The 26,900-nt window shown below is 44.3% G+C and overlaps 1 protein-coding gene across 1 annotated transcript in view; it reads left to right on the forward strand.

Moving 5' to 3' along the window:
- TTK (TTK protein kinase) overlaps positions 1–25,573 on the forward strand; it is a 113,384-nt gene extending 87,811 nt beyond the window's left edge. Inside the window, exons 19-22 of the mRNA XM_030555803.1 lie at positions 3,470–3,646; positions 13,527–13,617; positions 13,908–14,005; positions 24,780–25,573. Coding sequence (XP_030411663.1) covers positions 3,470–3,646; positions 13,527–13,617; positions 13,908–14,005; positions 24,780–24,866 — 453 coding nt within the window. The 3' untranslated portion in view covers positions 24,867–25,573. The remainder of the gene's footprint in view (positions 1–3,469; positions 3,647–13,526; positions 13,618–13,907; positions 14,006–24,779) is intronic.
- The last annotated feature ends 1,327 nt before the right edge of the window (positions 25,574–26,900 follow it).

The raw sequence follows: 26,900 nt of genomic DNA on the forward strand, positions 1-26,900 counted from the left end.
AGGTATATGCTTGCTTTGACCTTGGAGGTGAAGGGGAGTAGGGCAGTCTCGAGTGGCAAGAAATGGGAGAGTATGATTGAGGTGCTAAATAAGGAAAGAGATGGGGAATTGAGAAATTATGATCTCTGATCAAAAGGAAAGACCGGAAAAAGTAGATTGAAGCTAGAAGGAAAGGAAATTAGGATATTAGGAGACTCTTGTAGAATAAGCTATATTAATCCTTTTTTAAAAGAAAGCTGGCTGTCAATGTTCTAGTTAAATACTGTGCACGAGAAATTGGGCATTCCTTTAAAAATGTAAATGGAGCTTCATGGGAGATTTTCACTCTGACTAGTAATTTTATGTTCTGGCCGTTAAGGATGAAGTAAAATTCTTCAAGCCCAGACAGAAAGAAAATCTTTTTTTTGCAAACTTTTATCTTATGGCTTTATACTACTGCCTATCACTGTAGTATCTGCTGTTCATATTGATTTTACATGAAAGGGGCTCAAAGTCCCTTGCGGACATCATGGAGTCTCTAGCACTTCTACCCCTGCTTGAGGAAGGCTTTTTTGTTTTCATGTTGTGAGAGTCACTTATGGTGAAAGGCTTTCTCAGAGAGAGTTTTGCAATGTTTCCTAAAGATGGTCCTCCAGCAATTTGTTTCCTAGCTGGATCCACTTGACCAAGAATGAGCTGTCCCCAGCTCTCACATGCTTTGTGATCTCTGTTGTTTTAAAGGATCATAGCTATTACAGTGGTTCATAAATCAAAATTTAGTCTTTCATGTAGCTGGGGCTTGATCCACTAATTACTTTGAAAATTAGGACCCAAGCTTCAAACCAGCATCTGGAGCTGACTGGAGCTTGAGCTGACTTGGAGGGACGTTAGCATAGGTCTAATGTGTTCAGTGTCTAGAGCTATGGAGAAAGTAGGCAACCTCATTCTGTGCCATCTGGACCTGTGAGTCATCTTCAGATACAATGAGTTGCAGTAATCCATTTTGGAGGTGACAGATGCATGTATTATCATGGCCATGTCATCATCTGTGAGGGAGGGGTGAAGTTTCCTAGCAAGCTGGAGGTGAAAGGTATTTTTGGAAACTATTACTTGGTTATTCAAGTATAGTGAGAAGTCAGGCACAATGCCAAGTCATTGCACAGCTGTGATGAATGGGGCTGTATGCCTCTTGTGGAAGGTGGGGACAATAAACTGGGCCATTTCTTCAAAGTGTTCTCTCTTCAACCAGCATCACTTTGGTCTTACCTCAGTTCAGTTTGAGCCAGCTGCTCTTTATCCTAGAGCTAATTTCTTGTAGGCATTCTGACATGTTAATGGTGGTGGCATCAGTTGAGAATGAGATATATAACTGGATGTCATCAGCATACTGCTTCTAGTGAAGAAAATGTTTTACACAGTCTTTACTTCCAAAAAATTACAATTTTGCCAAAATTATACCTTTTCAGGTTGAAACTTTTAATACTTAATCTCAATTTTAGGATAAATTTGATTTGGTTGTATTTGATTTGAGGCTGCTCAATTATAGCTATAGTAATATTTAGTGCACAAATTTAAATAACCCTTTCAAATAGTGTTAAGTTAGGATGTTTCAGATCTACAGGAGGATTCACTTTCCCTCATTATCTACATATGACATTTTTGTATGTTGATATTATAATATGGGTAAAAGGTTGTGCTAAGGTTTCACTTCTGATCTTAACAATTTTGGCAGAATGGTGAAATGAAGATGTGGGATTTTTTCATCTACCGTTCTTGTTAGCATTTTAAAAATAGCTAATGTAACTTAGCTCAGTAATGGTCTGTAACATCTTTGCACAAAGAGGTTACTGAAATGAGCATCTTGCATGACCATCTGAGCCATATACCAAAGTACATTGCCCACCACATCTAGGTTAGCATTAAACTTACTGGGTGAGATTCTGGGCTGCACCTCTGAGAGGTGCAGCAAAGAACTCTCAGCCCAATGGGAAAAGCAGATAAAGATGGGTTTAAGCCATTTTTGCACCTTCCCAGTTCTAGGCAATGGAGCAGTCCCCTAGCACAAGTTAAACTATCCTGGTAACCTGTCTAAAGTATGACAGCCTTCCGGGGCTGCCCTACAGGCCAGAGTGCTGCAGGCTGTGGTCCCTGCCCTGACATGTACATCCCTTCCTCCCTCCCATTTGCCTCTTATACCAGGGCTTGTGTGGGGTCCTCAAAGACAGGCTTACAGGCTGTGTTCTGCAGTGCCGGTGCCGAAGGAATCCGCCCCCAACCAAATACTGTTCTTTAAGGATGTTTTTGTGCTGCTCTGGCCCTCTCATCTTGCCTGACAGAGGGTGAAGCTTTCACCCCATATATTAATCAAAGGCTTCATTCATAAGATCCTGCATGAAGGGTCCTGGCTTAGTAATCTAATATTTCTAATTTTTGACCAAAGCCCAATGCTTGTCGGGTAAGTAATATGGCATGGTGGTTGTGCCAGTGTCGTCCTCTGACTTCTGTAGACAAAAAGTAAGTTCTGTAGAAAACACAGATGCCTAGTGAAATGTCTTCATTTTAAAAAATAAAGACAGCTCTACTCACTGGGTTGTAACTTTTATTAAACAGCCACTAACTTACCTTTCCTTCTAAGAGATCCATGTTGGTGGTTATCAGATCCTCTGGCTTTGGAATCAGTAGTCTTTTCCCATTTATGATTTGATCATACACGGGTGATGGGGTTAGTGAGGAAAACACTGAAGGAAAGAACTTCTGTATTGTTGTCAGGGTAATATATCTCAATTGAGGCTGAACTGTGTCTCCTCCCCCTACTCCCCAAAGACTAATTGATATGGAGTCAGTTCTGGAATCATGTACCACCAAAAACAAAACCTCAAACAAACAAACAACCCCCAAAACCCTACATCATCATCATCCCAGATAATGCAGTTGGTTATTGTGCAAGAGAGGGAGTTTTCTTTGCTTTTTTTTCTTCACCACCATCTTCATGAAGAGATGCCAAGAGAAAATAACTGTTTTAAGAAACTGTCAAAAGCAATATCAAGTTCAACTTTAAAATCAAATATTTTGTTTTAATTTTATCACTATTTAGATTTTTAAGTTGGGTTACACTTAGGAAAGACAATCTAGTCCTCATAAAAATAATTCTTTAGAATATATTTATTTTGAAGTTAATATTGTAACATGACACTCCAAGATATGTGTTTATGGTCTAATAATGACATATGTTGGCAGTTAATGGCACTCAGCCTTTGGCGTTTGTGCATAATCACTAAGGCGAATCATCAGACTGTGTAACACACACCCCATTGTATCTTCTTGCTTAAGTGAAATTATATTACACAAAGTTAATGATGTTTGGTAACTATGAGAAAAGAGATCATTCCCTTTTAAACTAAAGTAATGATTATTATTATGATTATGATTATGATTATTATTATTATTATTATTATTATTATTATTATTCAGATAATTACTTTGTTTTTAGATAAGTCCCAAAAGTGATGTTTGGTCATTGGGATGCATTTTATATTGTATGACTTATGGGAGAACTCCGTTTCAGCACATAACAAATCAGATCACCAAACTTCATGCTATAATTGATCCTAGTTATGAAATAGAGTTCCCTGATATTGCAGAAAAAGATCTCCAGGATGTGTTAAAGGTAACTTTCTTTAATATTTTTAGTTTTTTTTTAAAAGTTGAATTTACCTTCAAGTGACGGTTGTTCCTTTACTAGACTGTTGTAATCTGAGTAGATGTGACTTGACTTCTTCTGAAACATTTTCTAATTTGGTTCCCAGATGGGCATAAATTCTGATGGATATGACCACCAAAATGAAGATTAGTTAGTGCGAAGGCTAACTGTATGGCTTCCTCTAGCTCAAGCATGATTTTTCAGCTCAATTTGCAAATGTGATAAGTAACTATATAGATTAGGCAGTATGACCTGGTTGATTTGGCTGAGTCACAATACAAGTGTAACATATGCTCTGCCCAGAAAAAATGCCTTTCCCCCTACTCCCCAAAAATTGGAACCAAGCCAAAATTTAATGTCTCTAGAAAGCTAAAACAAAGTCCAGTTGAGTTGCTGACAGTGCTACCTAGCAGGGAATATAGATTCAGAATCCAGATACTGCTCTTGACCTAGCGAAGGCAGTTTACCCTTTGATGGGTTGATGGGGCATGTTTGTGAAGCATGAACTGAGAAACTTAATGGAAATACTAACAATTTATGTTGCATAAGGTAAAGCTGGATCACAATCAGTTGTATTACATGATCTCTTTTTAATAATAAGTATGTTGTGTTTGATCTTCAAAATGTATATTATAGCATAACACCAGTTCTCCAAAAGTTGGGGTTGGCAGCACTTTCTGTTTAATGGTCAGCTTTTCTAAAGGCTCTAAAATCCACATGCTTATTTGGATTGTCTTGAACCTTGCTATGTTTCATGAGGGTACAGGGTAGTAGTGTTAGTGGGGATGTGAGTGAGAATACCCACAGAGAAGAAAGGAGCAATTATCACATCTCAGAGGTATTGTTTCCGACTGTATTCATCTCCATGGGGTGTTTCATTCAGGTGAGAACATCCCATTGAAAAAAATGGGCTATTTCACCCCTCTGTTTCCTGTGTTGCAAATGGATGTGGAAAGTAGTTGAAAGAGTGGGGAGGATTAGCTCAGTGGAGGGAGGAATAGCTCAGTGGTTTGAACATTGGCCTGCTAAACCCAGGGTTGTGAGTTCAATCCTTGAGGGGGCCATTTAGGGACCTGGGGCAAAAATTGGTCTGGGGATTGGTCCTGCTTTGAACAGGGAGTTGGACTAGATGACCTTTTGAGGTCTCTTCCAACCCTGATATTTTGTGTGGAGTAGGCACATCAAACAGATCGCTACAACATCTGTAAAGGGTTCCACCCGAGAACGAAGAAAGAAAGGGACTTCAGGTTTAAACAACTCCTTATGAAGGCAACCCTCCATCCCCAGCCAGCTCCAGGCTGACAGGACTGGGCATCGAGCACCTCCATGCAAAGTGCTTCAGCCTCTGTTCAAGAAATGGCACTGAGGAAGGACTCTAGGCATAGAGACCCTCGACATCGACACTCCTTGGCTCCAAAGCCCATGGAGGTATTACATAAGTGGCACAAGAAGACAGAAGGAGCGCACTCACAAAGGAGTCAGTCGAGTTGGTGCCGGTGGTTTCTCCTGCTACAGTGTACCAGGTGGAGCTCCCTTCCACCCTGGACATAGTTGATGCGGCCAGGGAATTGATTGCCATGATGGCTCCGCAGTCCCCCCGTCAGCCCAGACAGACCTCCAGCACTGCCCAGAGGCAAGCCCGCAATGATGTGGCACCATTCACCTTCTCCGCAGCACCGCGCTCTGGCACCATTCCAGTCGGCACCTCCGTGGTGTCCGCACTCAAGGTCCCTGTCATTGGACTCACAGGCGGAGTCTTACTATTCCTGGTACAGCCAGTACCGATTGTAGCGGCACTACTACAGGCAGGAGGTGGGATGATGCCATGGCAGGGGCTTATGCAATGGCCATTCTAGACCCTGTGGGCAAACCACCAAGCCCAGTACACGCTCTCCAGAGGTACATGTCCCCCTAACATCCTGGGATTATCCCACACCTCGGGGCACCGAGACGGCTTTGGTCCATGGCACAGAGCCCCATCCAGGTCCCAGCTCCACCACCAAGGCTGCGGTCAGCGCTGAACAGCACAGCACCGAACAGGGCCTGTCTAGGGAGCGGCAGGGACAGGAGAGCCCAGTGCTGCCTAGGGCTTTGTCGTCATACTCGCCAGATGAGGCAGTGGCGTGGTCTTTGGGCTGCCCCCGTTGATAACAGAGCACACCAGGAGTTGTTAGCCAGGGTGGCCAATAACATGGGGCTACAGGCCAAGGAGGTGGTTGAGTCTGAGGACCCCATGGTAGACATGTTAACCTCTGAGTGGCCATTCAAGGTGGCATTGCTTCTCAAGCCACTACAAAAACCTTGTGGCAGACTCCTGCCTCCATTTCCCCTACAGCTAAGTGGGTGGAGAGGAAGTATTTTGTCCCCTCTAAGGGATACGAATACTTATTTACTCATCCGCAGCCAGATTAACTTGTCGTGGCAGTGGTGAATGAGAGAGAGAAGGGCAGGGGCAGCAGGGCCCAACCCCAAAATCCAAGGACTCGAAGAAACTGGACCTTTTTGGCCAGAAGGTGTACTCCACTGGGGGGCTCCAGCTTCCGATTGTTAACCAGCAAGCAATCCTTCGTAGATATAATTTCAATTAATTGAACTCCATAATGAAATTTAAGGAATTGGTCCCATCAGACTCTAGAGTGGAGTTTGCTGCCAGAGTAGAGGATGGCAAGGCAGTGGCACAGACCTCTTTACAGGCCTCAGTGGACGCGGCAGATTCGACCACACGAACAGTGTCCTCTGCCATAGCCATGAAGAGGAGTTCACAACTCCAGGCGCCAGGCCTTCCACCAGAGGACCAGCAAACAATTCAGGACTTGCCCTTTGATGGCATGAGACTATTCGTGGAGCAGACAGACTCCAAGGATTCACGGGCAACATTAAAATAAGTGGGTCTTCATACCCCCACCACCCAGCAAAACCATTTTAAGCCCCAGCCCTCTCAGCGCTTCTACCCTCCCCAGCCTAGGAAAGACTTTTCCAAGAAGCAGCGCAAGAATGGCAAACATATACCTCCCCATCCACCACCCAGTAAAGGCCAGGCTTGGTGAGTCAGTCATCAGGCTCTAACCAAGTCTTTTGAAGGGGCGCCTGGCGGCAAAACCCCAGTCCACTCATGGATCCTTCAGCATGTTTTCTGAATCTTCTGTCCCATTTCTATCATGCATGGTTCCACTTTAGATCGCTGGGTCCTTCGCACTGTGGAAGTGGTATATTCTCTCCAATTCTGCTCCTCCTCTCCTTCCCACCACCTCTTCCCTGTCCCTCTTCAGGGACCTTTCTCACGAGTATCTCCTCTTGCAGGAGGATCAGACGTGTCTCGCTGTGGGAGCAGTGGAGGAAGATCCTCAGGAGCTAAGGGGCAAGGGATTCTGCTCCTGATATTTCCTAATCCCCAAAGCCAAAGGATCTCAGACCCATCCTTGACCTGCGAGGCCTCAACAGATCATGAAGAAGTTGAGGTTCCACTGCCATCATCCCATCTCTGGATGCCATCATCCCATCTCTGGATCCAGGAGACTGGTATGTCACCCTCAACCTCAAGGAAATGTACTTCCACATATCAATAATTCCAGCCCAAAGACATTTTCTCAGGTTCGTAGTGAACCACAACTATTACCAGTTTACGGTCCTCCCCTTCGGACTATCAGCAGCCCCTTGAGTTTTTACCAAGTGTATGGCAGTCATAGCTGCCTTCCTGAGAAGAAGGCAGGTGCAGGTCTTCCTCAATGACTGGCTGGTCAGGGGCCACTCCAGGGCACAAGTGGAGCAACACATCAACCTGATGAGATCCACCTTTGACAGGCTGGGTCTCCTTCTGAATGTACACAAATCAACTCTTTTCCCCTATTCAGAGAATAGGGTTTATTGGTCTTTGGTCAGGCCAGAGCCTTCCTGACAGAGTCTCTGTCAGGGTTCTCTCCCCACTCTGAACTCTAGGGTACAGACGTGGGGACCTGCATGAAAGACCCCCTAAGCTTATTTCTACCAGCTTAAGTTAAAAACTCCCCAAGGCACAAATCCTTCCTTGTACCTTGGATTAAGTAATGCTGCCACCACCAAGTGATTTAAACAAACATTTAGGGAGGGCCAGCTGGCACCCTACCTTCACCAAATATCCTCCCAAGACCCTACACCCCTTTACCTGGGCAGGCTTGAGAACAGTCTCCGTTTCCTGGGGAGGCTTGAGAATATATCCTCACCAATTGGTACAGGTGAACACAGACCCAAAGCCTTGGAACTTAAAACAGTGAAAAATCAATCAGGTTCTTAGAAGAAGAATTTTAACTAAAGAAAAAAGGTGAAAGGAGTACCTGTGTAAGATTAGAATGGAAGATAATCTCATAGGCAATCAGATTGAAAACGCAGTGTTTCCCTCTGGGCAAAACTTCAAAGTTACAAAAAGAAAACCAGAAATACCTTCCCTCTCAGAGCAGAGAAAATTCACAAGCCAAAATAAAAGTAAATCTAATGCATTTCTTTGCTAAATACTTACTAACTCTATAGGAGTTGGATTGCTTGCTTCTTTGATCTTGCTCCGTCCAATGCCGCACGGAACAGACGGAACAAAAGCCTCCTCTCCCCCGCCCCCAGATTTGAAAGTATTTTGTTCCCTTATTGGTCCTTTGGGTCAGGTGCCAGCCAGGTACTTGAGCTTCTTAACCGTTTACAGGTAAGAGGATTTGGTGCCTCTGGCCAGGAGAGATTTTATAGTACTGTATACAGGAAGGTTGTTACCCTTCCCTTTATATTTGACCGTCTCTTTTTCAGACAATGCAAGACATCATACAGGGCTTCAAGCAAAACCCTGTCACCACAGCGAGGAATTGCTTGAAACTCTGTGGCAACTTGTACATATGTGGTACAGCATGCAAGGCTGAGGCTCAGACCTCTCCAGGCCTGGACGTGACAGTCTGGACAAAGTGATTACACTCCCACCGCCAGTTCTCGGGTCTCTCCAGTGGTGGCTCGACCCACAGGCAGTATGCGCGGGGGTCCCCTTCTCCAAACTGCAGCCCTTGCTGTCCCCGGTTACAGATGTGACAGCGTTGGGATGGGGAGCTCATCTGGAGAATTCAGGACCCAAGGTTTTCAGGCACAAGATGAGCTCCCGCTTCACATCAACATCAAGAAGCTGAGAGCGGTCCGCCTGCATGCCAGCCCTTCCAGGCCTACTTGCAAGGGAAATGCGCGCGGTGGTGATGATGGACAACACGACCACAATGTTTTATATAAATAAGCAAGTCATAGCTTGTTCCTCTCCCCTGTGTCTGGAAGCTCTCAAGCTGTGGCACTTGTGCATAGCCCACTCAATTCACCTGGAAGCATCCTACCTTCTGGCTTCTCAGAACGACTTGGCCGACTATCTCAGCAGATCCTTCTGCAACCACGTGTGGTCCATTCGTCTGTACATGATGAACAGCATTTTCCAAAGGTGGGGAGTTTCCCAGATCAACCTGTTCACCACAAAAAGCAACAGAAAGTGTCTAGAGTTCTGTTCCTTCCAGAACCACAGCCCAGGCTCCCTCGCAGACATGTTCCTTTGGACGGGCCACCTGTTATATGTGTTCTCGCTTTCCTGCTCATCCACAAGGTTCTGCTCAAGATCCACAGGGAGCGGGCTGCAGTCATACTGATAGCAGCAGCCTGGCCTCACCAGCACTGGTATGCCATGCTCCTGGAGCTATTGGTGGGACAACCCAATCACATTGCCTTTGCTTCCGGACCTGATCACTCAAGACCATGGCAGTCTCCAGCATCCCAGCCTAGAGTCTTTCCATCTTACAGCTGTGAAGCTTCATGGCTAAACCTAGTAGAACTAATGTGCTCCGAGTCTGTTAGGGAGGTTCTCCATGGCCAAGTGGAAGAGATTCTCAGTCTGGTGGTTGCAAGGTCACAGTCCTCTGACACAGGCCTCTCATTTTACCTCTCATTTTAGACTATCTGCTGCACTTAAAAAAGCAGGGCCTGTCGGTCTCGTTTATAAGGGTTCACCTAGTCACCATTTCAGCGTTCCACCCAGGTGTAGCTGGCCGTTCAATCTTCTCCAACCTGATGGTCAGCCGGTTTCTTAAAGGTCTTGACAGAATATACCCACCTTAATATAGTTCTTTCAAGACTAAGGGGTCCCATTTTGAGCCCCTAGCAACTTGCTCTCTACTCTACCTGTCATGGAAAGTGTCATTCCTGGTCACAATAACATCAGCTAGGAAAATGTCCTAACTTAAGGCCTTAACCTTTGACCCTCCTTACACTATTTTTTGTAACGACAAGGTGCAGCTTAGACCTCACCCAGCCTTTCCCCCAAAGGTCATCTCTCAATTTCATGCCAATCGGGACATTTTTCTGCCAGCCTTTTACGCTAAGCCACACGCTAACAGTCGGGAAGAAAGACTCCACTCCTTGGATGTTCGAGTGTTGGCCTTTTATATAGAGCATGCATTTCATAAGTCAAATCAGTTGTTCAAAGTAGCAGGCAAGATGAGGAGCCTCCTGGTGTCTTCTCAAAGAATTTAATTGTGGATCACGTCCTGTATTCAGGCATGTTACGGTTTGGGAAAGATACCTGCCCCTGCACTAACGGCACATTCTATAAGTGCGTGGGCCTCCTCAGCAGCATTCCTGGCCCAGGTCCCAATCCAGGAGATCTGCAGGCTGGCAACGTGGTTGTCTATCCACATGTTCACCTCTGATTATGCCATTACCCAGCATGCCAGGGACAATGCAGCATTTGGCTGAGCAGTGCTTCAGCCAGTGATTCCATGAACTCCAACCCCGCTTCCTAGCAAGGCTTGGGAGTCGCCTATTTGGAATCAACACGAGCAAGCACATGAAGAAAAAAGTTACCTACATTTCGTAACTGTTGTTCTTTGAGGTGTGTTGCTCAGTCTGTTCCAAGACCCACCTGCCTTCCTCTCTATCAGAGTTTCCTTGCAAAAAAGAACTGAAGAGGTGGTGGGTCGGTGGGGACCTATAAGCACCGCCATGAAGGCGCAACTCCAGGGGGCTCCACTGCCGACCAAATGGGTACCGCTAGGGGAAAAACCTTCCGACGACTGAGTACATGGCATGCGCACACCTACTAGGAATGGAAATGAGCAACACATCTCTAAGAACAACAGTTACAAAAGGTAAGTAACTGTTTTTCCCCCCACACACAATGCACAGTCAGCCTGTGGAACTCCTTGCCAGAGGATGTTGTCAAGGCTAAGACTATCACAGGGTTAAAAAAATAACTAGATACTTTCATGGAGGATAGGTCCATAAATGGCTATTACTGAGCATGGGCAGGGATGGTATCCCTAGCCTCTGTCTGCCAGAAGCTGGGAATGGGTGACGGGATGGATCACTTGATGATTACCTGTTCTATTCATTCCCTCTGGGGCACTTGGCATTGGCCACTGTGGGAAGACAGGGTACTGGGCTAGATGGATCTTTGGTCTGACCAAGTATGGCTGTTCTCATGTTCTTACATACCATTATCCTCATTTCCACAGATGGGGAAATTATGGTACAGAGACTTAGACTTCCTATGTGACCTTAAGCAAGTCTATCACAGAGCAGGGAATGGAACCCTGGAGTCCCAGGTCCTATGCACTGGACCATGCTTTCTCTCATGCTCCTCCCCCCCTTGTCTGCACAACTGATTCCATGCTTGTTCCTGCAGCCTCTCTCCAGATCCTCAACCTGTGTGTTCCATACTGACACCTGCCTCTCTGTGGGAAAGATGGCTGGACAGGGAGAGCCAGGCTGTGCTGGACAGGCAGAGAGAAGGGAGAGGAGATGATGCATAAGTTATGAAGGGACTAACATGCAGTCATTCTTTGTCTGGGATAATCATTGCCTATGAGCCAAAGGCAGTGGAAGGGCAGAGCTGGGCTGTGGTAAATCAGGGAGCTGAGATTTTAGTTTCCTTCACTGGGAAAAAAAAAATGCCCAGAAAAGTCATTAACATGGGGTTAAGGTGCCTAGTGTCCTTCCAGAATATGGAGAGTATCTGTCTAAATTTAAACATCTGAAAACAAGGAAATATAAGTAAAGTACACACTAGCCACCCAACCCAACCTTAACTTTTTCCTCTGAATGATGCTCCATTATGCCAATAACACATACTATCACTCGACCCTTACAGATGTTACAGAACACTTTGGGAACAGAGTACCTGAGCACTGTAGGACAAAGTCTAAGTCTTCTTGGAAAAGCAGTGCTCATGGTTAGGTCAGGCATAGCGAACAGGAGCTAACTATACTTGGCCTACACCCAAACCATCCCAATCTTGCTAAATGTTACCACACTTGCCCTGAGGATTTCTTCTGAGACATTGTTTTCACTTATCCCTCACTCCTTGAAGGCTCCTGTCATATATGCCACCTGAGTGCTGGGATTCCCCAAGGCAAGAAGACACCATTGTGCTCCTCTGTGGACATAGTCTACAAAACTCAGCATTAAAATGAGGCATACTTGAACTTTTAAAAACACACATGTGCCTCTTATCACATTGTAATAACAGCTCTGCCAAGCTGCTCCAACCAATTTCTCCACCATTCAATATAGCTACACCTAACACAGTGAAGGCAGTTGGAGCACATCCAGATAAATGCTGGAATTCAAGGCTATGGAGCACAACACACGGTGGCATGTTGTTAGAACTTTCTCATGTCTACCTATTATGGTACACCGTGCTATTGAATTATTCTCTGCGACTTTTGCCAATTCCTGGGGACAGAATTAAGGTTACATTGTGGGGGTAGTGTACACAGTATATTCTGGTTTTCAGAGGTTTAAATTTAGTCACTCTCCACGTTTTGGGAGCCTACTGGGCAACCTTAACTCTGTTAATTAAATTTCTTGGCATCTAATTTCTGCACAAATGTGACTAAATCTGCACATTCAAATTACATTCATTAAATACAAATTAATGTGACTGCATAATTAGAATTCCTATTCGAAGATAGGTTTTTTAAAAACTTCCAATTCTGAATTTAAAAGTAAAAAAGGTGTATTCCAACATGATCTGTCCAAACAGAACCAAGTCAAAGGCTCCATTGTTAGTATACCTCTTCTGTAAATTGTAACTTCTCAGGTAAGTTGTGTCTTCATTTGAAACATAACTAGAGGATAGCTGTATCCTGATTCACTAGTGCCAAGGGAGTCGCCGCCCATGTAGTTTAGGATTAAGTATTGATAATATGGGATGTGGGGGGTGTATGTTTGTTAACCCTGTGCCATGAAAGTTACAACTCTGATCTAGATGTAGCTGGGATTTCTGATAGTTAGGAAAATATTTCTAGTTGAATTAAATGTTTTGTTTTGATTTTGTTATTTTTTAATAAAATTGAAGGAAATTATGAAACATCATTTCAGGTAGAATTTTTTTCTACATAAATTTGTGAAATGTTTAGTTGATCAGAATCTGCATTCCCCATAAATAAATAAAATAAATAAATAAAAGAAAATATTTGCTCAAACTATTTTTTCCCAGTTCTATCCCTAACTAAACTGTGTCACACTACTTTGGCATTTACAACCAGAGAGCCTCTTACTCCTCATGCCAACAAAGGAGTGATATTACAGGAGTATTTCAGTTTCTCTTCTGTGAAGAGGGAATTTCTAGGCATCTTGGTTTTAAGAACTGAGGATCCATACATGTGTTACAGCTTCCTTCCAGTTCAACAGATACAGCATGTTTGATGATATCCTACCAAAACAAGTTTTATAAGTTACAGATTTTTGCATGGATGCCAGCATAACTGTAGTGAATCAGGAAATTAAGCATGTATATTTAATTGTAGAAAACAAAACTTCAACTATTCACCACTCAACCTACTTTTTCAATCTTTTTGTTTTGTAGCGCTGTTTAATAAGGAACCCTAAACAAAGAATATCAATTTCTGAATTGTTGACTCATCCATATGTGCACATTCAAACCTATCCACAGACAGGTAATTTTTACATTTTATATTAAAGTTATATCACAATAAATTAGTGTACATTTTCTAGATTTTTCTAAATTTATTTTGATTTTAAAGAGGAATGCCTTTTATTGTGTGCGTTCTCCAGTTATTGATGTTGTTCATAAGTGTTTCTGGTACACTTGTGTATGTGTTGGCAAGGGCTCCAGTATCTTAATTCTGAAATTCTTATATATTCAAAATAAAAGACTGATTGTATACATTTTGTAAATTACACTTAGCATGCAGGTTTCAACATAGCTATATTTGAATCGCCGTAGGTGGTCTGAATACAAAAGGAACAACAGAAGAAATGAAGCGCATCCTTGGCCAACTTATTGGTCTGAACTCTCCTAACTCTATTTCTAGAGCTGCTAAAGTGAGTACAGTTTTTATACCAATATAATGTTCACATTTCTTTAAAATATAATCAGTTTAGTTAAAATAAGTGTGTGCATCACAAAGCTAATAGGAGTAAGTATTTCAAAACTTTATCACCCGATATAAAGGACCTGTGCAATATTGTCATGAAATTTGCAGATTAGTAAATTACCATTTCTCATGATCCTTGAGTGGAGTGGGAGTTAGAGTGGTGGTTGTAACAGGATTTTTTCTCGTCTCCTTGCCTTGCACAATAGATGTTTCTCCCTAGTTTTCCTGTGCTGACTACTGTTTTCCTTTCTCTCTCTCTCCTCTGTGACACAGCCCATGTCATCTTCTTCTGCCCTGACCAAAAGTAACAAGCTGCTGTGAAGTGGGCTAGTACTGCAGCACTTTCCTGCAATCAATATGGATGAATGAACAGATTTTCATGTCCATCAGGCAGCCAGTTCAGATGCAGGGTTTTATTTCTGCTGTTTTTCCTTCTCTTGGTGTTGAGGCATGCTTTCCCAATTATTCCTCTCTATCTATGGAAGCAGCTAGTACCCCTCTGCCAAGGTGTCATCTTTCTTCCAGGTCTCAGAAGAGCCCCAGATGACATTCTAGAAAAAGATAGGGAAGAGCAGCTTAAAATGTACCTCATTTGCCTCTCCCTGCAGTGTTAGACAGAAGGTCCTTTCTGCCAGTCTGCCCCACTCTACAGCCAGTCTTGAACAGGGTTGGGAGTGCCTTTGAACTGGGCAACTGTTCTATCCTTTATTAGCACTCCATCCCAGTGAGATAGCTAACTGCTCCCAACTTCCCGAGAAGGATCCGAGAGGATCTCCAGGAGGGCTTAGATCCAGTCTGTGGCTTGCCAGACAACGGTAGAGGTAGAGGATACACTCTATCTCTGGGAGGTTGGCTGGGGGAACCTCCTTCGCTCCCAATAGAGAATCACTTCAATTATGAGCCCTGGCCTTCCTACACTTCTCTTTTTCCACAAAGTATCTTCTCATCTGCCTGCCAAAAATATAAAATCTACTAAAGAAATCTTCTATTTCTCAGCAGGCCATCGATTCCTTTGTCTTGAGGGACTTTTTCCAGTGCCCTATGGGCCAGGGGGAGCCTAATCCTTCTCTCAGTCCCACCCACTCCCCAATTCAGTTAGTCAGCCTGAGAAGGTGGGCTGGAAGTAGATCCAAACTAGCCAGCTGTACTGCACTTTCCCATATTGCAAAAACCCTCTAAAGGGTGGGTGAGTTTTACTTGTTTCTTACAAACCTTTAAAATATCCACTGAACAGAAATGTTCATGAGACAGAGCTCCCTGTTGTCTGCCAAGGCAGCCCCACAGAGCTGATACAGACTATCCATCCTCCTATTGGGAAGACAGTAGAAATCTGATGTGCTACTCCCAAATTTTCATTCACCCTGTCCAAGAGCCACCTTAGGCTCTATAAACTGAAAGTCTGACTTCCAGGATCCACTAGAAGACAGATTTGGCAATGGCTTTCAATTCTACATCCTTTGGCCTGCCTTTGAAGCTAACACGGCCCTTTCTGACAACATCCTCCACCCCCCTTTTGGACAGGAAGCTGTTTAGTATAGTTCAAACTGAGCAGCACTGTGACCACTATCATTTCTTCATGTAATTGTCTGTGTAAATACCACTGCTGGAGCACATGCCCAGTACACTCAGGCTGGAGTCTTTTGATCAGCAATGTATGTTGGGGCAGCACATGCTCTCTGAATGTCCTCATGGCTCTAAAAGTGGGATGCCCCAACCACCCCATAGTTCCTTCTCACAACCCATAGCTTCTAGTCAGAGGTTTCACAGAAGGGTTCTTTGTACATCATATAGTCTCTTTTTATGTGTAAAGTCTTGTAAATAATTAGTTGATTAGTACCTAAATTGGATTTAGTATAGAAATGTTTTATAGCATTTCCATTTCTTGGTTTGGAAACTTTCCTTTTCTTTCCTGTAATGTTCTTTATCCTGCTGCAGTCTCATCATGACTGAGCACAAGTCCCCAGGATTTAAGAATTGTACATCATGTGAGGCAGTAATGCTAATAAATGGTCATACAAGATGCTTAACTTGTCTGGGTGAAGGGTACATTACTGACATGCTGTTTGTAAATCTGAAGATATATTGAGCAGGAGAATTTCACCTTAAGATGTTTCTTTTCAGAAGTTTATGCACTGAACTCACTGGTATCAATAACATCTGTGCAGATTACAACTATGCCTATGGCCCCGCTACAGTCTTTGGCAATATCCTATCATACGGTACAGATCCTTTGATTGCCATCAACCTCAATACCAACATCAGCCTCGACTCATTCAGTGCCAAGAGTGTAACTTGTTACAAAAATACTGTTTTTAGTGTTATATCTCTTAGGTAGTTTTAATTAGACTTTACTTAGCCAGTTATTTAAAAAAAAAAAAATTACATCCTTTTGGTTCCTTAGCTTAGTAGTAGAGAAAGCATTTCCATTAACCAGTTTCTAGATATTTTTTTTCATTTCCCTTCCCAATTGGGAAAAATTAATGGACGTAATGTCAGGCTCACCTGGTTTTAAGAGATGCGACTCTTGCCACAAGGCGATACCGGTCTCTGACAGCCACGCATCTTGTGTCTGTTGCCTGGGGGAAACTCATATCCCCCAGAAATGTGCTCACTGTAGCAAATTAAAGGCGAGGGATTTCCGCCTTAAAATGATTTTAATGGAAAAGTCACATTAGCCTCTTCAGGAGAAAACATCAACAGTCACAGAGCAGTAAAGCTTCTAACAATGGCAATGCTCAGCCTTCCAAAGCTTCAAGGAAGTGGGACATGATCACCCCCGAAACAGGACACTCAGAGAAACAGGAGTTCCCCATCAAGCTCATCCAGAGAGAGCACCTATGAGGCCGCGGGCAGCCCCGGCACCTCAACAGCTATGGGATTCACTTCATTATCTCTTATGTTCCCTAAAAGCCTATGCTTCAGGGTTTCAGCGGGTCACCTGCAAGTGTCACAGAGGGATTTTTCCCCCCAGTGTATTTAGAGGTGTTTTTTTCATTTCCTTTTCCTGAAGCATCAGGGATGGCCACAGGTGGAGATGGGACATTGGATGTGGAAGACCAGAGCTCTGAGATGGCACTGAGTATTCTCTTTCTCTCTTGTGCTTTAGTGGCTTGGTTTTGCTCACATGCTCAGGATCTAACTGATTGCCATACATGGGGTTGAGAAGGAATCTTCTGCCAGGTCAGATTGGCAGTGAACCTGGGGAGTTTTTACCTTCCTTTGCACTGTGTGGGTGCAGGAATTTTGGGGGCATGTTCCACTGATAGTTTTACTATCTCTGAAATAGTAGATAGATCCAAAGAGAGCCTGCAAAAAGGAGTCCCCTTCCTTCTAAGCTCCGTGTGATGGGTACATCTTCCCTAGAATGAATAGGCCATATAGACAATTTGTGAACTCAGGGCATTTGGTCACCTCAAGAAACATCATTTCACATAAACATACTGGAGTTGAGAGCTATCCATCAAATTTGTGAAGTCTTTCTGGCAAAGATCAAAGGCCTCTCTGTTTTAAGTAATGACCAACACAACTGTTACATTTTACCTAAACAAGCAGGGATGAGCCAGATCCGCCCTACTGTGTTGGAAGGCAGTATAACTTTTGGACTTGCTGCATTCCTCCACATCGTGAGGGGGAGGGATAGCTCAGTGGTTTGAGCATTGGCCTGCTAAACCCAAGGTTGTGAGTTCAGTCCTTGAGGGGGCCACTTAGGGATCTGGGGCAAAATCAGTACTTGGTCCTGCTAGTGAAGGCAGGGAGCTGAACTCTATAACCTTTCAGGGTCCCTTCCAGTTCTATGAGATAGGTATATCTCTATATTTTTTTTAAATATTTTTAGCAGCCAGTCTCCTTCCAGAGATTCACAATTTACTAGTGGATAACCTCAGCAGGGAGTTCAGATAAAAGATGATTCACTTCATTTTCTCAAGATGGGGTTTTCCCTCTGTAGATCTGTTCCATTAGGGCAATGGTTCCCAAACTTAAACAACTTGTACACCCCTTTCACCAGAATGTCAAGTCTTGCGAACCCCCTCCTAAAAATGAATATTTCCAGGGATTTTCTCTTTTACCTGAGTATAAATTATGAAAGCAGTGATCCTGGAAATATAAAATTTGTTTTTATGACATGCTTATTACACACTATTATAAATTATTATTTATCATTACACTATTTTTATTACATTATGAAAACAGCAACGCTCTTCCAAGATCTCACTTTCATAGCTTGTATCACTTTGAGTAAGCCTGTTCTAAGACAAGGCTCCTATGTTTCATCAAGAAGTATCAGATGTGAAACAGCATGAAGGTATCTAAGAAGCCAACTCAAAGTTCCTCTTACACAAGCATTCAGGTCTTGAGCAGTCCAGGCAAACAACACGTTACAGCAAAGCTTAAACTTGCTTTTCATAATAATTTTAAAAACAGTAATAGCTGCCTATTTAATTTTAAAAACAGCAAAAAATACCTCTCTTTCCATTTCTTATAAGGAGTCTTGAAGTTTAAATCCCCTCAGTGTGATAGATATGCTTGCTTTGATCTGGTTAATTCTTGGAAGTCCAGGGGCTCCAAGCTGCTGGCCCTGTGCTGCCCAGGGTCCCTAGGGACAGTTCTGTCGGCCATTAGGGAATTTTTTCCCCATAACCCTTTGAAACATTTCACGAACCCCTAGGGGTTCATGAACCCCAGTTTGGGAACCACTGCACTAGGGAAAACATGAGATGTCATTGATTCTGCTCCGGAGGAATGGCCCAAAATCCAGTTCTAATCCCATGGCCCTTGGATACTATTATGTGTGTATCTCCCAATTGCCATGATACCAAGAATTCTAAGGAAAATCAAGCAGAATACAGCCACGTTTAATTATGATATCCCCCCACTTGGATGGACAATGCAATTTAGTATGCAAATCTCCAAAGGTTTAGTTCAGCCACCAAATAACCTTACATCTGCTCTTGGAGGTAATATCTGAGTTAAGGACAGATCCTGTATCCAGATCCCACGACACTCCATCAGACAGCAAAGATGCTGAATAGCTGATTTTATCAGAAAGACTACACAGGATCCACTTACCTCTCCAAATGGAAGAGATTCTTAATATAGGTGCCATCAACATTATTTGTCTCCATCAGTCTCACATCTCAGTCCTAGATTTCCTTCTACAGCTCAAGAACTCTCACCTGTCTTTGAGCTCTTTGAGACAGCTTTTTGTCCATCATAAAGCGGTTTTCTACTTTTTCTCACCCAAAGGTATCAAGGTTTCTAAAATGTCTGATAAGTCTTCACTTGAGAAAAGGAATATGTGCCATTAAAATTTGATTCTACTATGTCCTCTGGTTTTACCCTTTCAGCCCCTCGTTCCATACTCTGTTTCATCTCTCTATCAAAAACATCCTTCTTTGGTGGTAGTAATGTCGACCAGAAGAATGAGAGATTTACAGGCTCTAATGGCAGACCCACCATACATGATTTTCCCTAATGATTAGATATCCTGAAACCACACCTCAGGTTCTTACCTAAAACAGTTTTAAATTTCATTTGACCCAAATAATGCACCTCAGAGGTGAAGAAAAATTGCATTTCTTAGTTGTACATGGAGCAGTTTGTTTTTATTAAGAAAGGACTGAGCACTTAGGAAATCTCAGAGTTCTTCGAGTGCTTGCTCATATCGATTCCAATTAGGTGTGCGTGTGCCGCGTGCACGTTCATTGGAAGATTTTTACCCTAGCAACACTCGGTGGGTTGGCTGGGTCGCCCCCTGGAGTGGCGCTGTTATGGCTCCGGATATATACCCCTGTCGACCCAACAGCCCTTCAGTTCCTTCTTACCGCCCGTGACGGTCATTGGAACTGTGGAGCGTGGCTTTGCTGATCTCCACATCCCTAGCTACTCATAGTTCTTTACTATTTATTGTGTGTATAGTTCGAGTTCTTGTCGTAATAGTTAGTATTAGTTGTTGTATTTATAGTTAGTGTATATAGTGTATTTATAGTTAGTGTATATAGTTTAAGGGGGAATTGGAGATTAGCCCCTTGCCTCCATCCCGGTACGGGCCCATGCCCAAGGCACCGGGATTCAAACCGTGCTTGGCGTGCCAAAAATCCAATGCCAATAGGGGATCCCCACGACTCCTGCCTCAAGTGCCTTGGGGAGTCTCACCTTACCGATAAGTGCCACATCTGCAAGTCGTTTAAACCAAGGACGAAGAAGGAGCGGGACTTTCGATTGAAACAGTTCCTCATGGAGTCGGCACTTAGTCCTGCAGCGTCAGTACCGAGCGCCCAACAGACTGCTTCTGTAAGGAGCACCCCTTTGGCCCTGGACCACTCCAGTACCGAGAAGGAGCTGCGGCACCAACATCTGCTCGGCATCGCTCCCTGTCCACGAGACCCAGGAAGCGACATAGCGCTCCAGCTGCTTCAGTTTCGCAGAGGAGCGCTCTTTGAAGATGGTTCGTCCGGCACCGTCATCTGCTGTGGCACCGTCGACTGTGGCACCACCAATTGCGGCTCCACCGAGCACGGCACCATCGATTCCGGTCCCACAAGGGCCATTGAGTCCAGTGCCTGACAGCTCCCTGGCTCATCCTGTGGTTGAGCTTGCCCTCCCTTCTACACCGGAGACCTTCTCCACGGCAAGGGAGCTTATCACCATAACGGAGTCGACACGGTCTCAACCCCTGGCACCGCTGCTAAGGGTCATACAATCCATCGGGAAACCGGCCCTAGTAAGGTCACCTTCTGCTGGTCCAACAGAGAGACGTCGTTCAAGATCACAGTCTCACAGACGCTCTCGATCACGTCGTTCCCGCTCCTGGCACCACTCGCAGTCCCGGCACCGCTCTCCATTGTGGTACCGGTCGCACTCGCAGCACTGTTAGACATCTCGTTCGGCGGCCAGATACTCCCGGTACCGATCTGACTCACGGCACCGCTCTCGGCACCATGTATCCCACAGTCACTCCAGAGGAAGGGACTCGAGATCCTGGTTGACCTCCCGGCACCGCTACGGTAGAAAGTCCCGGTCTCGCTCGCGGTACCATTATAGCTCCTGGTACTGCTCCGGGATTGAGCTTCCAGAACAGTGGCTCCCTTCCAGGGTCTATCGGGTCCGCCGTGGCCATCAGGACACACATTGGTGTCATCGCAGGCTGGTATAGCATCCTGTCCTCAGGAGCATGACTCTGACGTCCCCAGCCATATATTTCCAGAGAGCCAGAGCCACGAGCAAGGGCCTCATCACTGGTCCTTCTGGACATTGTGGGCATACCACCAAGCCCAAGGTGCTCCATCAGTGGCTCCACAGTCGGCCCCCTCAGAACACCGGGTACCAGAGGCGACAGTAAGCCGCCCTCCCCACAGGCACGGATGAGGCTCCGATACCGTCTGCAGAAACCCAGGTTCCACCAGACGCAGATGGTGCTCCTTAAGTACAGGAGCCCCCACAGAACCTCCTGGTCCCGGGCCTCTCCTCCTCCTCGCTGATGAGGCGGTAGAGGGAACATCCTCCACCAATTGTTCTCAGGGCCCATCAAGACCTTTTGAGACGAGTGGCTCAGAATATGAACTTACAGGTGGAGGAGGTCCCTGAAATAGAGGATCCTGTCGTGGACATGCTATCGGCTGATGCACCTACTAGAGTGGCTCTTCCTTTTATCCACACGATACAGGCTAATGCGGACACCATTTGGCAATCCCCAGCCTCGATTCCACCTACAGCAAGGGGAGTAGAGAGAAAATATATGGTCCCCTCAAAGGGGTATGAATATCTCTACATTCACCCCACCTCCTTGCTCTTTAATGGTGCAACTGGTGAATGAAAGAGAGCATCATGGCTAGCAAGTCCAGCTCCTAAGTCAAAGGAGGCTAGGCGCAAGGACTTCCTAGGCCGCAAAATATACTCGGCTGGGAGCCTCCAACTTAGGGTGGCAAACCAACAAGCCCTCCTAAGTAGATATAACTTTTAACATGGGAGTGTCCTTGGGGAAGTTTATGGAGCTCCTTCCCCAGGAGTCCCATCAAGAATTTACTGCCCTACTTGAGGAGGGTAAAAAGGTAGTAAGAACCTTCCTCCAAGCCTCTCTGGATGCAGCGGACTCTGCAGCCAGAACTCTGGCGTCAGGAGTGACGAAGAGGCATATCTCCTGGCTCCAGGTGTCAGGCCTTCCCCCTGAATTACAACAAACTATTCAGGATTTTCCCTTCGAAGGCCAGAGCCTGTTCTCAGATAAGACTGACTCCAGACTGCAAAGTCTGAAGGACAATCGCGTTATAATACATTCGCTGGGTATGCCCATGCCAGTGACCCAACGCAGGACCTTCCGGCCCCAGCCACACTGCCCTTACGCCCCGCCTAGGCCGCATCAGGACTTTAGCAGAAGGTGTGGGAGAGGGAATCGTTGGAGGCAGTCTGGCTCTCAAGGAGGTCAAAATCAGGTGCCCCCTAAACCACCAGCGGGGCCCAAGCAGAACTTTTGATGGGACGCCCGAGGGCGGCCCACCAGTTGCTCTACTGGATCTTTCTCCCTTTTTCAACTGCCTCTCCCAATTCCTCCCTGTCCGTTCCCAGCTAACTTCAGATCATTGGGTCCTGCGCACGGTGGAAGTGGGATTACCACCTCTAGTTTGTTTCAACCCCGACTTCCCACCCTCCCTCCCTGTCCCTCTTCAGGGACCCCTCTTACGAGCAATTCCTCTTACAAGACGTCCAGTCACTTCTAGCCATGGGAGTCATAGAGGAGGTGCCAAAAGACATGAGGGGCAAGGGGTTTTATTCCTGCTACTTCCTAGTCCCCAAGGCAAAGGGAGGTCTACAACTGATCCTAGACCTGTGAGAACTCAACAAATTCATGATAAAGCTGAAGTTCCGCATGGTAACCCTGGGGACCATTATCCTGTCCCTGGATCCGGGAGACTGGTATGCCGCCCTCGATATGAAGGACGCATATTTCCACATCGCAGTTTACCCACCGCACAGATGGTACTTCCGTTTTGTGGTCAACCATCAACACTTTCAGTTCATTGTACTTCTATTTGGCCTTTCTATGGCTCCGCGTGTGTTCACAAAATGCATGGCTGTAGTCGCTGCCTCCCTCCGGTGTCGTCTGATACATGTCTACCCGTATCTCGACGATTGGCTCATTCGAGGGACTTCCCAGTTACAAGTGTCACAACACATGCGCATCATCAAAGACCTCTTCGGGAGCCTACGCCTGATGATCAACACAGAGGAGTCGACTCAACACCCACGCAGAGAATAGACTTCATCGGAGCAGTTCTGGACTCGAGTCTGGCCAGACCCTGCCTCCCGCAGTCACGTTTTCAAGCAATGGCTTCAATTATTCGAGGTCTTCAAACCTTCCTGACAACGTCAGTGCACACCTGCCTCAGCCTAGTAGGTCACATGGCCTCCTGCACCTTTGTGACCAAGCACGCGAGGCTACGCCTCCGTCCCTTTCAAACCTGGCTTGCTTCAATATACCAACCATGCAGAGAACATAAGCAGAGGGAGTTAAAGATGAGGCTGTTTCATCACAAAGAATTGCTAATACAGTCCAGTACAAGAGGAGATCCAATCAGCCAACTCCTAACAAACACCCACCTTCAAGAGTAACTGGACATTCCACAACGACTCAGTCTATTTCTATAGCCTCTTTCAGAAATCTACCAATTATGAAGCTGTGTAAAATGACTTTTTCCAGCTACTTGTTGACACAACATTATGCCATAGTAAGAGGATCCAGAGATGACACAAACTTGGCAGGACAGTTCTGTGTTCACTAGATTCCTGGTACGCACCGCCAGCGAGGGTCACTGCTTGGAAGTTACCATCAGTGGAATATATAGATGAACAATCACTCAAAGTTACGTACCTGTATAATAATTGTGATTAAGATGTAGTGTTTGTATGTATGTTCCATGCCATGCTTTCTATCCTAATTATTTGGAGTCTGTTAATATCAGGATTCCATATGGCAGAACAACTAAATGGTAATTAGGGCAGCGCTGCCCTTAATGCCATCAGTTAGAGGTCTGTGAGGATATGTTGCTTCAGCGGGTACAGCCCAACAGGTACACTTGAGTACACTGGGCAAACATGCATGAACGGTATGGGCGTAAAGTATAAAAATAAAATATGGACAACATATCTCAAAGAACCAGAGTTACTGTGCAAGTAACAGTTTCATTCTATTCCTCATGCACTTCTGTGGCAGCTAGACCAGAACAGAGTCATTACATATCTTAGCTTCTCCATAGGTCTTCCTTGCCTGGATATGATCTCTAGTAGTCAGACCTATTTTGTCCATATGGATGGCAGCCATTTGACAAACAAATTTCTCTTACTGCACTAATTGTATTCTGTGATGTGGCTATGTCAATATGGACACCCACCTGAGATGTCTCAAGGGCCAAATAATTTTTTTCCATTTCCTCTATGGAACTCTACCTACTTGCATGTTCATATTTTTTTCTTAGTGGTCTTGCTTTATATGTTTTTCACCATCTGGATGCTAAACTGCATTTAATGCTAGTACTGCTTTACCCTGTCTTCTTAATTGCCTCATATTTGCATATATCTGAAATTTTAGTTCTGGGTTTAGATGGTACTCATTACTGTCTGTCGAAACAATTTTTTGTAAATTATACCATTATTTTACAAACAGACATCATTTGAATAAGTAATTCTTGGAATGACTATTTCTTTTCCTTTATCTTTTTAAATTTCAGACTTTATACGAACAGTGCAACAGTGGTGAAAGTCTTGATGTATCTGCATTTACAAAACCTGGCAATCAAGCACGGACAAAGAAATGATGTGCAGTAATGCATGATTTACTAGAAATGTGTAAAATAATTTTGATAAAAATATATATTGATCTGCTCTTTTAAAAAAAGGACACTGACAGCATAAAGATCCTATTTTTAAAGTAAAGGTCATTATCTCTTTTGCAAGTAATGCCATAGATTATTAATACAGAATTTAAAAAATCAAATATACTCTTTACCATCTGCTGTCTGTTTATAATTTGAATGTCACTAGTTAAATAGTGAAAATGAGCTAGTCCATCACACTTTATGGTCCTGGTACTGGCACAAGACTATAGTATTTGGATTGCAAATACTTGTGTGGGAATGTCTAAATAAAAAACAACTTTGAGGAAACTTCAAAAAAAAAAGATGGAAGGGATTTTTAGATTTCTATAAAACCCAAACTGTGGATCTAAAGTACCTGACAGAGTCCTTGCAAGTACCACTTGGAAAATATATTCTACAGTTTCGTTCTTTACCGTCAAACATAGTCAATATCTGTGACTTTCATTACGTCCAGTGGATTGTCTTAAACTTTTGGAAAAGAAACACTTCTGTAATATTGTTAATGTTAAAGTGCTAAAACACAGCATTGTTTGTTGATAAATGTAAATCTAACATCCTGCCTTTGAGTTTTTCAGTTGTCATTGGATGATGAATGATGCACTGGAAGTATTGATAAAACTCTGAAGAACAATGTAATAAAGTGGTTAACACTGTATAAAAAATTGTTCCTTGTAAATTCAGTTTTCTATTTGCAAGTTTTTTTCAAGGTGCAAAATATTCTTAGAAAAATACTTACCATATATACTAGATCATAAGCCAGTTCATTTATAAGCTGACCCCCTCAAGAAGGATAAATAAAAATGGAAAATTTTTATGACCCATTCATAAGCCGATCCCATAATTCAGGGGTCAGCAAGGATAAGCCGCTGGCGGGCCAAGATGGTTTGTTTACCTCGAACGTCCACAGGCACGGAGGTAAATCAGTAAACAATGTGTCTTGGCACGCCAGCTGCTTACCCTGATGGGCTGGGACAGCAACTGGTGGGGAAATTTTTTTTGGGGGGGAGAAGCTGGGGGTCAAGGGAGTAACCCCTGTGACCACCCCCCACATGACCCCACCCCTAGCCCAGGACCCCCACAGTCTCCACATCCCATCCCTTCCCACCTTATCTGGAGAGGGCCAGGGAGGATGTCTCTGGCCTGGCTGGAGCTGTTCCAGCAGGCTTGCCAGCGCGGCCACAGCCTGCTCCGGCAGGCCAGACCGGGCAGCGTGGCTGCAGCATGTTCCAGCAGGCTGGGCTGGGCAGCATGGCCACAGCGTGCTCTGGGGGGCAGGGCTGAGCGGCACAGCTGCAGGCTGCCAGCCCGGGAGCTGTAGCTGCTTCAGAGGCTGAGGGGAGAGCAGCGTGGCCAGAAGCAGAGAGTCTCTGGCCCCACCTCTTCCCTTCTGGCTGTGCTGCCTCTCTTTGTTCCTTCTGTTGGAGAGAGGGGCTGTGTCCCACCTCTCCCTCTCTATACCCATTCATAAGCTGACCCCCTTCTCTGGTGCTTCTTTTTACTAAAAAAATTCAGCTTATGAACAAGTATATACAGTAACTAGTTTTTGTGGTGTTCAGAAAAGAGCTAAAATTTAATACTAGTTTTAAAAACCTTTTCAGTTAAAGTACTGTTCTGAACTTCATGTAAGATGCTTTAAAGTTGGTAGACCTATTACAAGAAGCTGCAGTATAGTGTATAAAGAGGAAGCTTATGCCAAGATTTTTTTATACTTTTATTCTGTTACACTGATTTTAAGAAGTACTGTTCTAAACATTAATTTAGAAGCGTGTTTCAGTTTTAAATACTTATTGAATTTTAGTTATGCTTAAATAAATTAGCAAGAGTAATCAGATTAGCAAGTAGCCATTTACCTTTTGCTTTAAAGGTAAATCATTTTGAAGGTTGTTTTGGCAACCTTAAAATTGTGTTGTTAAAAGCTAGTTGGCAAACTGGAAGTTTAACTTCTTGCACAATCATTTTTGTTAAAACAATGTA

The sequence above is a fragment of the Gopherus evgoodei genome, chromosome 3 (assembly GCF_007399415.2).
Source record: "Gopherus evgoodei ecotype Sinaloan lineage chromosome 3, rGopEvg1_v1.p, whole genome shotgun sequence".
Classification (NCBI taxonomy): Eukaryota; Metazoa; Chordata; order Testudines; family Testudinidae; genus Gopherus; species Gopherus evgoodei.